Source organism: Rana temporaria, chromosome 1 (genome assembly GCF_905171775.1).
Source record: "Rana temporaria chromosome 1, aRanTem1.1, whole genome shotgun sequence".
Lineage (NCBI taxonomy): Eukaryota > Metazoa > Chordata > Amphibia > Anura > Ranidae > Rana > Rana temporaria.
In genome coordinates this window covers 476,586,376-476,600,273 of record NC_053489.1, presented here as the reverse complement: position 1 = coordinate 476,600,273, position 13,898 = coordinate 476,586,376, and the positions used below count along the sequence as shown (strand labels likewise).

Here is a 13,898-nt window from a genome sequence, read left to right as displayed (position 1 = left end):
TGGTTAGCATTGCTTTTGAGCATGCATGTTTGTACTTTGGATTTTTTTCCGTCAGACTTGGGTACACACAATCAGAAAATCCAACACACATTTGTTGTCGGAAAATTTTAAAGCATGCTATCCCACATTTGTTGGCGGAAAATCCGACAACAATTGTCCGATGGATCATATAAACGGTTGGATTTTCCGACAACCGCCTGCCATCACACAATTCCTATCGGAAAATCCAAATCGTTTGTACGAGGCTTTAGAGACAGCACATAACCAAGAGAATTCCAAAACGCCACCCAAGTGACCTTCACAAAAACAAAAAAAATGGTGCCCTATTTCCTCCAATGAAGTCTCCAGAATAAAAATAATCAGGTAGTTCAGTCTGAAAAACTGAAACATGGTCAGGGAGGGCAGAGACAGAGTGGGTGAATGTGTAGCGCTACGTATTAGTGTAATGCGAAAAAGCACCAAATAGTGTATACTCAACAGGGTATAACCATAATATAATAATGTTCAATCCACACGAAAACAATCAGTCCAACAGGTTATACCCTATTGAGTATACACTATTTGGTGTTTTTTCACATTACACTAATACGTAGCGCTACACATTCACCCACACTCCTTTTGTATTTTGTCACATTCTTGTGCAGCCGCTTCACCTCCTTCCCCCCTTTTCTTAGGGTTTTTTTGTTTTTGTCTCGGGGTAGCGCAATATTTTTACATCCAGGGCAGAGACAGAACCTACTACAAAAAAGAGTGAATGCATAACTTAAGAGTTAAAGGGGTTGTAAAGGTAAAAAAAAATTCCTAAATAGCTTTCTTTACCTTAGTGCAGTCCTCCTTCACTTGCCTCATCCTTCCATTTTGCTTTAAATGTCCTTATTTCTTCTGAGAAACCCTCACTTCCTGTTCTTCTGTCTGTAACTCCACACAGTAATGCAAGGCTTTCTCCGTGGTGTGGAGTGTTGTGCTCGCCCCCCTCCCTTGGACTACAGGAGAGTCAGGACGCCCACTAATACACAGCTCCTTTCTCTATCTGCAACGTAGAGATCGTCCTGACTAGGGATGAGCCGAACACCCGCCGTTCGGTTCGCACCAGAATCTGCAAACACACCAAATGTTCGTGTGAGCTTTAGAACCCCATTAAAGTCTATGGGACTCTAAAGTGCTAATTTTAAAGGCTAATATGCAAGTTATTGTCCTAAAAAGTGTTTGGGGACTTGGGTCATGGGGACATGTATCAATGCAAAAAAAAAGTTTTAAAAAAAGGCATTTTTTTTCGCGAGCAGTGAATTTAATAATGCTTAAACACTTCAATACCGGGCTTTAAAACCCACCTCCTTCCCAGGCCTATTCTAGCACTTCTTTCCTACATGTACAAATCATCATTCTTTTGCTAGAAAATTACTCAGAACCCCCAAACATTATATATGTTTTTTTAGCAGACACCCTAGGCAATAAAATGGCGGTCATTGCAACTTTTTATCTTGCACCGTATTTGCGCAATAATTTTTCAAACGGCTTTTTTTTTGTAAAAAAAATGGTTTCATAAATTAAAAAATAACAAAACAGTAACGTTAGGCCAATTTTTTGGTAAAATATGAAAGATGAGGTTACGCCGAGTAAATAGATACCTAACATGTCATGCTTTAAAATTGCGTACACTCATGGAATGGCGCCAAACTTCGTTACTTAAAAATCTCCATAGGCGACACTTTACAATTTACAGGTTACCAGTTTAGAGTTACAGAGGAGGACTAGTGCTAGAATTGTTGCACATGCTCTAACGCACGCGGCGACACCTCACATGTGTGGTTTGAACGACGTTTACATACGTGGGCGGGACTTGCGTGTGCGTACGCTTCTGAGCGCAAGCTACCGGGGACAGGGGCATTTTAATTTTTTTATTATTATTATTTATTTTTTATTTTACTTATTTATTTTTTTAACTTTTTTTTTACATTTTTTTTTTTCAATCGCTTTTATTCCTATTACAAGGAATGTAAACATCCCTTGTAATAGGAAATCTGTGTGACAGGTCCTCTTTAAGGAGAGATGCGGGGTCAATAAGACCCCACATCTCTCCTACAGGCTGGAAAGAATGAGATCGTGAAAAAAAAATTCACAGATCTCATTCAAACTAGCCGCAATTGCGGTTTGTCTACTTACGGGGACCTGGCGTGACGTCATCACATCACGCCCGGGCCTCCAACGGTCATAGAGATGACTGGTGACCATCTGGTCACCAGTCATCACTATGGCAAACATCCGGCGGACGGCGATCATCTCTCCGGGCCCTCGATGGCACGGGAGAGCCCGGAGAAGCACCAGATGGCGGCGGGAGGGGATGTCCCCTCCAGCCGCCTGTAAGAACGATCTAGCGACGGAACCGCCGCTATGATCATTCTTACGGTGCGCAGAATCGCTGCTGCTAAAAAATGATATCTCAATGATGCCTCTGGGTGCAGGCATCATTGAGATATCATATCATATGACGTCCACCCGGGATAACAGGTCCCCGTTTTGGACGTCATATGACGGCGTGCGGGTATTAAGTGGTTAAAGTGAAACACTAAAAATAAAATATTAATTTAAATTTCGTACCTGGGGGGGGGGGTGTAAAGTATGCCAGTGAAATAGTGTATGTTTCCCGTACTTAGAACTGTCTCTGCACAAAGTGTCATTTCTGAAGGAAAAAATAGGATTTTTATAACAACTTACCTGTAAAATCCTTTTCTTGGAGTACATCACGGGACACAGAGAAGCATAGTAATTACTATGTGGGTTATAGAGTCTACCTTCAGGTGATGGATACTGGCACGCCCTTAAGGCAGGAAGTTTTCTCCCCTATATAACCCCTCCCATACCGGGAGTACCTCAGTTTTGTAGCAAAGCAATAAGTGTTCCAAAAACCCCATCAAGAGGGGCGGGAGCTCTGTGTCTTGTGATGTACTCCAAGAAAAGGATTTTACAGGTAAGCCGTTATAAAAATCCTATTTTCTTTATCGTACATCACGGGACACAGAGAAGCATAGTAATTACTATGTGGGATGTTCTAAAGCAATGCCAAATGAGGGGAGGGAGACATCAAAATCCCACCGGGCGCCATCAGACGTGAGGAATCAAACTGCAGCCTGCAGCACACTGCGCCCAAAAGCGCCTTCCTCACTCCATTGGTAACATTTAGTGAAAGTGTGGACTGACGACCAGGTCGCGGCCTTGCAGACCTGAGCCATGGAGGCATGATGATGCACTGCCCAGGAAGTGCCAACCGCTCTAGTGGAGTGTGCTTTAATCTTAAGCGGAGGAATCTTTCCTTTCAAGCGATAGCAATGACATGTCGAATCTTTTTAGAAATAGTGGACTTAGACGCTGCCTGTCCGCTTCTAGGATCATCTGGCAGAACGAATAAAATGTCTGATTTCCGAATCTGAGCAGTAGCTTTAAGATAGATTGCTCTCAGTACATCCAGAGTATGCAACGATCTTTCTGTTGCAGAACTAGGTTCTGGAAAAAAGGTAGGAAGAACCAGATCCTGGTTCAGATGGAAGTTTGAAACTACCTTAGGGAGGAAGGCCGGATGAGGCCATAGGACCACCCTGTCCTTGTGAAGAATTAGGTATGGCTCTTTACATGAAAGGGCCGTTAATTCCGATACCCTCCTAGCAGAGGCTATGGCTACCAAGAACACCACCTTCCTGGTCAAGAGGACCAAGGGAATGTGAGCCAGAGGCTCAAAGGGTTGCTTCTGTAGAGCAGAGAGAACCAGATTCAGGTCCCTCGGGCACAAGGGGGTTTACTTGGAGGATTAACACGAATTACCCCCTGTAAGAAGGTTTTAACCAGAGAATGTGTAGCCAGTGGCCTTTGAAAAAAATATTGATAAAGCAGAGACCTGGCACTTGATGGTACTCAAGGCTCTCTCATGTCTGCCCCAAACTGCAGAAACTCCAGTATTCTGCCAATGAAGTACCTGTGAGGATGCCACCTTTGGGCTTCGCACCAGGGCACATATGCCTTCCAAACTCTGTAATAAATAAGCCTAGAAGCTGGCTTTCTGGCATGAATTAGTGTAGACACTAAAGAATTAGAGAGACCCCTCCTCTTTAGGATATGGGTTTCAACAGCCAGACCATTAAATTTAGAGACGTAAGGGAGGGTGGAATATTGGCCCCTGTAAGAGCAGGTCTGGACGGAGTGGAAGGATCCATGAATGTTCTATTGACATCCTTACAATCTCTGCGTACCAAGCCCTTCTGGGCCAAGCTGGAGCGACCAGAATTCCTTCTGAGTTTATCCTGGGAAGGAGGCGGGGTAACATTTGCAGTGGAGGAAACGCATAGATTAGGGAGAACCGATCCCACGAAAACACCAGCACATCCATTCCACAAGCGAGCGGATCTCTTGTTCGGGACAGAAAATTGTCCACCTTCGCATTGAACCTCGATGCAAAGAGATCCATATCTGGTGTTCCCCACCTCTGACAACTGCCCCGGAAGATGTCTGGGTGAAGAGCCCACTCTCCTGGGAGCAGCTGCTGGCGACTTAAGAAGTCTGCCTGCCAATTGTCTATTCCCGGAATGAAAATCGCTGATATGCACGGGACATGCTTTTCTGCCCAAATCAGGATCTGATTCACCTCTTTTTGGGCTGCACGACTCCTTGTGCCACCCTGGAGATTTCTATATGCGACAGCTGTGGCATTGTCGGATTGACTCCTGACTGGGAACCCCCGTAATCTGTCTGTCTATGCTGATAGAGATTCAGGCAGCTTGTCTAGCCCTAACAGGTTGATGGGTAGAGATTTCTCGGAGACCGACCACTCTCCCTGGAGAGATAGCTCCTCCAGGACTGCACCCTAGCCAAGCAGACTGGCATCTGTAGTCACATCTGCCAAGACATTGGAACAAAGGACTTCCCTTTTAGCAAATTCTGGGGAACCAGCCACCAGCAAACACTCTGGCGAACTGTTGGGGAGAGCAACATGAAGAAGTCTAAGGCTTGGGCTTTCTTGTTCCAAGCGGATAAGATGGAGTGTTGTAGTCTCCTTGAGTGGAACTGGGCAAACGGGACAGCCTCGAAAGAGGCTACCATCTTCCCGAGCAGCCGCATACAAAGGCGAATGGAAGGCCGACGCTTTGAACTGACCTACTGGACTAGTTCCTTTAAAGAATCGATGTTTGTTTGGGGCAAAAAGATCTTTCGCTGATCTGTGTCTATGAGTAGACCTAAATACTCTAGCCTTTTTACAGGAACCAAGGTTTAGATCGGGAACTGAGCGATCTACCAGCAACAGATCATCCAAAATAGGCTACTATAGATATGGAAAATTGGAAAGAAACTGCGCTAAATACTAAACAAACAAGAAAGAAAGAAAAAAAGAAAAACTGCAATGAAATCACAGTATATTCAATCTGAGAGCTGTGATTACCATGTAAACAATAGATACAAAAAACAAACGGTGAGAAAAATATAAATCGCGCTACCTCTAAACCGTGTGAAACAAATGTTTGAATCACAAAACGCACAAAACTATGTGATATATATTGATATAAATCATAAACTATGTGGTATATGATAGTATTACATAAATAACTAATATACCAAAAAACAAGAGAGGTTGATAGCCACTAGAGGGCACTATATAGCACTCTCAAGTCCCTCAATAACAGTGATAATATTGATAATGAACATCAGAAAATGTTGGATAATATCATTAGATCAATAAATATTAACCAAATACAAATATATATATATATAGACATATAAATAAAACAAATATTGTAGCAATAAAGTCCATAAATGTTTAACACATGAAATGCCAGACACCCGTGCTCTGTGCCAAGTTCCAAAATCAGTTGAAAACGTGTCCAAAGCAAAGTGATGAATCCTCCACCAAACTATAGATTGGCTCCTTACCAAATCGCCATGATCCCTTATGACAGGGGATCATGAACAGCATATAATAATAGGTAGTCACTCCCAGTCTTGCAGTTCAGACAGATACGTTCCTTAACATTGGGTCTCATCCACAAGTGATTAAAACTTCACCAACATCAATGCCCACCCTCTACCCCGTGTCCTCTCTCTGCCTGACCACCCATACTGGCCACCGTGGGGGGGAAGCGTGAGCAAATGAAAGTCAACCGGAAATTATGTCATGGTCGCACAAGAAGTGACCTGTAACATGGGAGGCGTCACGCGAGAGAACCGTCGCCAACCGTACTATAGATATGCCCTGAGACCTTAGGTTGGCCAACAGGGGGGCCAGCACCTTCGTGAACACCCGAGGTGCAGTGGCTAGTCCGAAGGGTAAAGTCATGAACTGAAAATGGCGTTGATTTATCGCGAAGCGTAACAGCTTCTGATGGCCGGGAAGATAGGTATGTGTAGGTATGCGTCTTTGATATCTATGGACGCTAACAGTTCCCCTCCCCGCAGGGAGGCAGCCACTGACCGGATTGATTCCATCCGAAAGGATCGGATATTTAGGAACTGGTTTAGGGCCTTGAGATCCAGAATGGGTCTTGCGTCTCCGTTCGGCTTGGGGACGGTAAAAAGATTTGGATAGAAACCCAAACCTTGCTCTTCTACCGGTAGTTCGATGATCAACCTTTGGGAAAGCAGATGATCCAAGGCCAATGCTAGAGACTTTTTTCCTGGGTCTTTCTGGACGATCGAGGCCAGGAAGCAGGGTGGAGGAAACTCTCGCAACTCCAACCTGTACCCCTCGGAGACCGTGGAGAGGACCCAAATGTCTTGGATCGCTTTTGCCAGGACCCGGCAAACAGCTGAAGTCTTCCCCCCACCCGGCTGAGTGGGGGTGAACCTTCATAATGCTGACTTAGACGCAGGCTTGGCCGGCTTACGGTTCCAGGGTTTCTTGGGAGCCTGGAATTGCCCTTGAGACTTTCCTCCTGCATTAAACCTTCCGGAAGGTCGTCAAAACTGCCTGAAAGCAAAAGGCCCAGAAACTGGAGAGGAGGGCCTTTTTAAAGGAGGGGGGACCCCTAAACCTCTTTTAACTGGTAACAGCGTGCTCCTGCCACTGGAGATTTTTTGAATATGCAGGTCTTGCCCAAACAAACGCTCTCTGTGGAAGGAAGACCCCGCTAGAAGTTTTTTGCATGGGGTTTCAGCAGACCAGTTCTTTAGCCAAAGCAGCCTACGCATATGTACTAACAGGAGCCTAAGGCAGGAGCACTGCTGTATAGAGTCCTTGATGGCATCAACTGCAAAGCACAATGCCTTGGGAAAGTCGGACAATTCCAGAGTTTGTTGAGCCAGGATATCTTTCAAGACCTGTTTCATCTGGTCTTTTAAGGCTTAGCAGATACCATTAGCTGCAATTGCAGGTTGGGCTACCCCTCTGATTGTTTTTAACAACATCTCCAGTCTCTCTAATAAATCCTTGTGTGCATTGCCACCACGCGCGCTTATTTCAAGGCTGCTCACCCGTATGCAAATACATCTTCGGCTATGCGTCCGCGTGACGCTAGCGCGCACGCGACGCCAACGCGCACAAGGTCTGTTGTCAGCCAAAGCCAGCATGGAGGATCAAACAAACTTTCCTGTAGCCACAGATTTTTGGAGGAATTTCCCCAGGAACCAGCTACCAGCAGGCGGAGGGTAAATGATGTACTACAGGCAAGTACTCATTATACATACCGGTACATCTCACAAACTGCTCTCAGGACAATGAAAGGGGAGGGAAGGCACAGACAGGCAAACTTTAGGCAAACTAGCATAATGGCTCAAAAGAAGGAAACTTTTAGAACCAAGTTCTGAAAGACCCTTCCCTTACCTTATCCAACGCTGCAGGACTCTGCAAAATACAGGCAGTCCAATCTTTGCCCATTACGGAGAGCCGAGTCTGCAGACCTTCAGGGACCGGGGTCCATGGACAGGAACACCACACCCCTGGACCCATATTGCACCCTGTCAGTAAGCTTTTGGTATTGGGAAATTGAGCAAAGTTCTGAAAACCCAGGATCCAGCCCTCAAAAGAGGAGCATTACAGGCAAAACCCTGTTCTTCTCAACCGAGGCCCGGGTACCGGCCACTTTTTCTAAGAAGCACTTTGGACGGATCCGGTTGTATGGAGGTTTTTAAAATCCAACATGGATCCCTCCAGAGGAGCTCCTCAGAGCACATGTTCACTTGTGACCAACACCTTAGACACTGGCGAAAAAACTGAGGTACTCCCGGTATGGGAGGAGTTATATAGGGGAGGAAATTTCCTGCCTTAAAGGCGTGCCAGTGTCCATCAGGTAGACTCTATAACCCACATAGTAATTACTATGCTTCTCTGTGTCCCGTGATGTACGATAAAGAAAAAAGTAATTTAAAGACCACTCGCGACTATAATGAATTCTTGGCTCCCGGGAATTCAGAGAGAATTCATTCATAAAAAAAAAAAAAAAAAAAAAAAGAAAAAAGCGTGGGGGTCTCCCCGAATTCAATTACCAGGCCCTTCAGGTCTGGTATGGATATTAAGGGAAACCCTGCCGTCAATTATAAAAAAAAGACGTGGGGTTCCCCCCAAATATCCATTCCAGACCCATCAGGTCTGGTTTTGATTTTAAGGGGAACTCCACCCCAAATTTAAAAAAAAAATGGCGTGGAGTTCCCCCCCAAAATCCACACCAGACCCCTTATCTGAGCACGTAACCTGGCCGGCCGCAGAAAAGAGGGGGGGGGACGAGAGAGCGCCCCGCCCTCCTGAACCGTACCAGGCCACATGCCCTCAACATGGGGATGGGGACAAGGGCCTCATCCCCACAACCCTGGCCGGTGGTTGTGGGGGTCAGCGGGCGGGGGGCTTATCAGAATCTGGAAGACCCCTTTAACAAAGGGGACCCTCAGATCCTGGCCCCTCCCCTATGTGAATTGGTAATGGGGTACATTGTACCCCTACCATTTCACGAAGGAAGTGTAAATAATTGTATAAAAACACACACACACACACACACACACACACACACACACACACACACACACACCTTGGGAAAAAAGTAATTTATAAAAATAAAAATAAATCCAGTGGTGGTAATCCACTCTCGATCCCTGCTCCAACGTTGTCGGTATCCAGCAACGGGTGATCTCCTCTCCGGTCCAGCAATGAGAAGATCATCTTGGTCCAGGATCCAGAGCGCAGCATCTCCGGCCGCCTGTCTACACCGGAGACAGCCCGGCGAATGACACGGCTGGAGCTAGTGATATTTCTTATATAGGTGAGGCGGGGCCACCCGTCACCTGACCCCGCCCCCTTTGACGCAAGGGGGAAGCCTGGGCTTCCCCAGTGACGTAGCAGAGGGTGTGCGTCAGAGGGGGACGGGTGGCCCTGTCTCACCTATATAAGAACTGTCACTAGCTCCAGCCGCGTCATTCGCCGGGCTGTCTCCGGTGGAGACAGGCGGCCGGCAATGCTGCGCTCTGGATCCTGGGCCTGGATGATCTTCTCATCGCTGGACCCCGGAGGGGGGGAGATCACCCGTCGCTGGATAACCGACAACGTTGGAGCGGGGAGCGGGGATCGAGAATGGATTACCACCGCTGGATTTTTTTTTTCCTTTTTAATAAAGGACTTTTTTCTACGGTGTGTGTGTGTTTTTTTACAATTCTTTACACTTCCTTAGTGAAATGGTAGAGGTACAATGTACCCCATTACCAATTAACATAGGGGGGGGCCAGGATCTGGGGGTCCCCTTTGTTAAAGGGGTCTTCCAGATTCTGATTAACCCCCGCCCGCAGACCCCCACAACCACCGGGCAAGGGTTGTGGGAGATGAGGCCCTTGTCCCCATCAACATGGGGACATCCTTCCCATGTTAAGGACATGTGGCCTGGTACGGTTCAGGAGGGGGGGCGCTGTCCTCCCTCTTTTCTGCGGCCGGCCAGGTTTCGTGCTCGGATAAGGGGCCCAGTGTGGATTTTTGGGGGAACTCCATGCCATTTGTTTTTTAAATTTCGGGTGGAGTTCACTTTAAAAACCGCACCAGACCATTTTTTATGAATGAATTCTCTCTGAATTGCCGGGAGCCGACAATTCATTATAGCTGCGAGTCAGTTTTAAATGACTTTTTTTCCTTCAGAAATTACACTTTGTGCAGAGACAGTTCTAAGTACGGGAAACATGCGCTATTTCACAGGCATACTTTACACCCCCCCCCCCCCTAGGTACGTAATTTAAAGGAATATTTCACTTTTATTGTTTCACTTTAAGCATTATAAAAATTCACTGCTCCCGGAAAAACGTCAGTTTTTAAAACTTTTTGTTGCATTGATACATGTCCCCTGGGGCAGGACCCAGGTCCCCAAACACTTTTTAGGACAATAACTTGCATATTAGCCTTTAAAATTAGCACTTTAGATTTCTCCCATAGACTTCAACAGGGTGTTCCGGGGCTTTTCGAAATTTGCCGCGAACACCCCGAATTGTTCGTTGTTCGCCGAACAGGCAATGTTCGAGTCGAACATGAGTTTGACTCGAACTCAAAGCTCATCCCTAGTCCTGACTCTCCTGTAGTCCAAGGGAGGGGGCAAGCACGACACTCCACACCAGGGAGAAAGCCTTTCATTATTGTGTGGAGTTACAGACCAAAGAACAGGAAGTGAGGATTTCTCAGAAGAAATAAGGACATTTAAAAGCAAAATGGAAGGATGAGGTAAGTGAAGGAGGACTGCACTAAGGTAAAGAAAGCTATTTAGGATTTTTTATTTTTTTTTACCTTTACAACCGCTTTAACTCTTAAGTTATGCATTCACTCTTTTTTGTAGTAGGTTCTGTCTCTGCCCTGGATGTAAAAATATTGCGCTACCCCGAGACAAAAACAAAAAAAACCCTAAGAAAAGGGGGGAAGGAGGTGAAGCGGCTGCACAAGAATGTGACAAAATACAAAAGGAGTGTGGGTGAATGTGTTTTACCTTTACAACCCGTTTAACCTCCGGTTGGGTTTACACTATGTTAGCGCAAGCCTTCAATGAACAAGCTGAAATTAGAAGCTAATTGGCTACCATTCACATCTGCACCAGATTCCGAGTGCATCCGCTTTAGTAAATCTCCCCCCACAGATTTAGGGGAGACTTTTACTAATGTCAGTGAATGCTGATATTTTCAAAAATATTTTTTCTCCCAGTTTACCATAAAAACACATCTTAGCAATAGCTGTTTGGTAGGATCTTTATAGACCCTGTTGCACACAGCTACATACATTAGAATTTATACAAAGCCAAAACTTTTACATTATAGTTTTGGATAGAATGTGAAAGAGTAAGAAACTATCAGGTTTGAATTGCTGTCTATGTCCCTTTTAGGAAGAATTCACCCTACTCTACATTACAATACAGAAAGTGATTTAAAATGCCACATTTCAGAATTGTCACAGAAATGAGGGTTAAGTAGAAATGTTCCATTGGGGACACCTGTTCTGGTGATAACTGTCTAAAAGGGGGCATCCTCTCACTTTAAAAAGAGATCTCCCAATTTCCTGCCTTTTACAAGGGAGGAAAAATCTCCCCCACGAGACGCACACAAAAAACAAAAAGTAGTCAGGGGTCTTAACTATTTCCTACTCTATCCAAAACTGAAAAAAATGTTTTGGCTTTATGTCTACTTACGGGGCTTATTACACACCATTGGAACACTACAATGACATTTGCGAGTTGTTTCAAAGCATTTATTGCTTTTTTTTTTCCAAGAATCGCGAATGTATGGTTGGATATTAGTCCTATTGATTTTTCAAGTCCATGCATTTTGCAAAATTTTTCACTGAAAACAAAACCCATTGGTTTCAATAAGAAGACTCATTTCCATAAACACAACTAATATGAAAAAAGCCCTACATTTCATCAGCAATACAAGTTCAACAGATAAGCAGTTTGAAAAATTACCAGCAGGAAACACAAATATAACTTTGTAAACTTTTAACACTATTGGTTGGCAAACACAACTAACAGATGTATAATTTTGTAGCATCTGTAAAACTTGCCTTAGCATACGGAGATATGAAACTGGCAATGCACACAAGGCCAGCATCAGCAAAGAGCTTGGCAACTTCAGCAATACGTCGAATATTTTCTTCTCTGTCTTCTTGAGAGAAGCCAAGATTTTTACTGAGCCCGTGACGAATGTTGTCTCCATCCAACGTATAGCATGGGATACCATGGCACACTAAATATTCCTCCAGTGCCATGCTTACTGTGGTCTTTCCAGCACCAGACAGGCCTATAAGAACAGAAAAAATACTATTGATTAGCTGACATTTACAAAAACATTTTAGCTAAGCCAGGCACCAAGATCCAAAAACAAAACAAAACACAAGAGCCAGACCTTTTTAATACTAATAAATATTTTTTTATATATATATATATATATATAAAAAAAAGCTATATATATATATATATATAAAAAAAGCTATATATATATATAAAAAAGCTATATATATATATATATATATATATATATATATATATATATATATAAAAAAAAAGCTATATATATATATATATATATATATATATATAAATATATATATAAAAAAAAGCTATATATATATATATATATATATATATATATATATATATATATATATATATATATATATATATATATATATATATATATATATATATATATATATATATATATATATAAAAAAAAGCATATATATATATATATAAAAAAAAGCATATATATATATATATATATATAAAAAAAAGCTATTATATATATATATAAAAAAAAGCTATTATATATATATATATAAAAAAAAGCTATTATATATATATATAAAAAAAAGCATATATATATATATAAAAAAAAGCATATATATATATATATATAAAAAAAAGCATATATATATATATATATAAAAAAAAAGCATATATATATATATAAAAAAAAGCATATATATATATATATATATATATATATAAAAAAAAGCATATATATATATATATATAAAAAAAAGCATATATATATATATATATATAAAAAAAAGCATATATATATATATATATATATATATATATATATATAAAAAAAAGCATATATATATATATATAAAAAAAAGCATATATATATATATATATAAAAAAAAGCATATATATATATATATATATATAAAAAAAAGCATATATATATATATATAAAAAAAAGCATATATATATATATATATATATATATAAAAAAGCATATATATATATATATATATATAAAAAAAAGCATATATATATATATAAAAAAAAGTATATATAGCTTTTTTTTTCAGGGGGAACTCAGTTCCACCACCTCTGGCTCAGACCCTTTGGTGCCTGCTCACCACAATCACTTGTAAACACAGAAGTCTGGTTTCTGTGTTTACAAGTGACAGCTCTGCACTTTGTGTAACCCCCCCTGAACTCTACACTCTGTATGTAATGCAATCCTCGTATTTAATGCCCCTTTAAGACCCTTCTACTGTTTGTGAAATCTGAACGGGGTAGTGGTTGAGTTCCTGCACCTATTTTCTGAGAAAAAAAGCTATATATATATATATATATATATATATATATATATATATATATATATATATATATATATATATATATATTAGTGTGACAGGAAGTCAGGTAAATCTGTGGGTGTTGTCACTGATGGGACATACATTTCTGCCTTGTTTAGACGATACACAGATGGTTATCGGGCGTCGGCTACAAACGTAGCCAGAGAAAGGCTAAAGGCCGTTGAAAAACTTCAGCTGTTCAGAATGAGGCAATTAAGGCCTCTATAAGTAGCCCAAAGGATTACCACTGAAGCCCTGCATCATTCATAAGGCTTTGTGAGTAGGAGAGCAGCGTACTGAAAGTCTCCTGAGGAGACCATTGATTTTTCTGTGTGATAAAAATCAAAAGACTATTGTTTGT

At 42.1% G+C, this 13,898-nt stretch overlaps 1 protein-coding gene across 1 annotated transcript in view; it reads right to left on the bottom strand.

Annotated features, from left to right (window-relative positions):
• PAPSS1 (3'-phosphoadenosine 5'-phosphosulfate synthase 1) overlaps positions 1 to 13,898 on the bottom strand; it is a 155,741-nt gene that overhangs the window by 120,357 nt on the left and 21,486 nt on the right. The window contains exon 3 of the mRNA XM_040329653.1: positions 11,984 to 12,219. Within this exon, the coding sequence (XP_040185587.1) occupies positions 11,984 to 12,219 (236 nt within the window). The remainder of the gene's footprint in view (positions 1 to 11,983; positions 12,220 to 13,898) is intronic.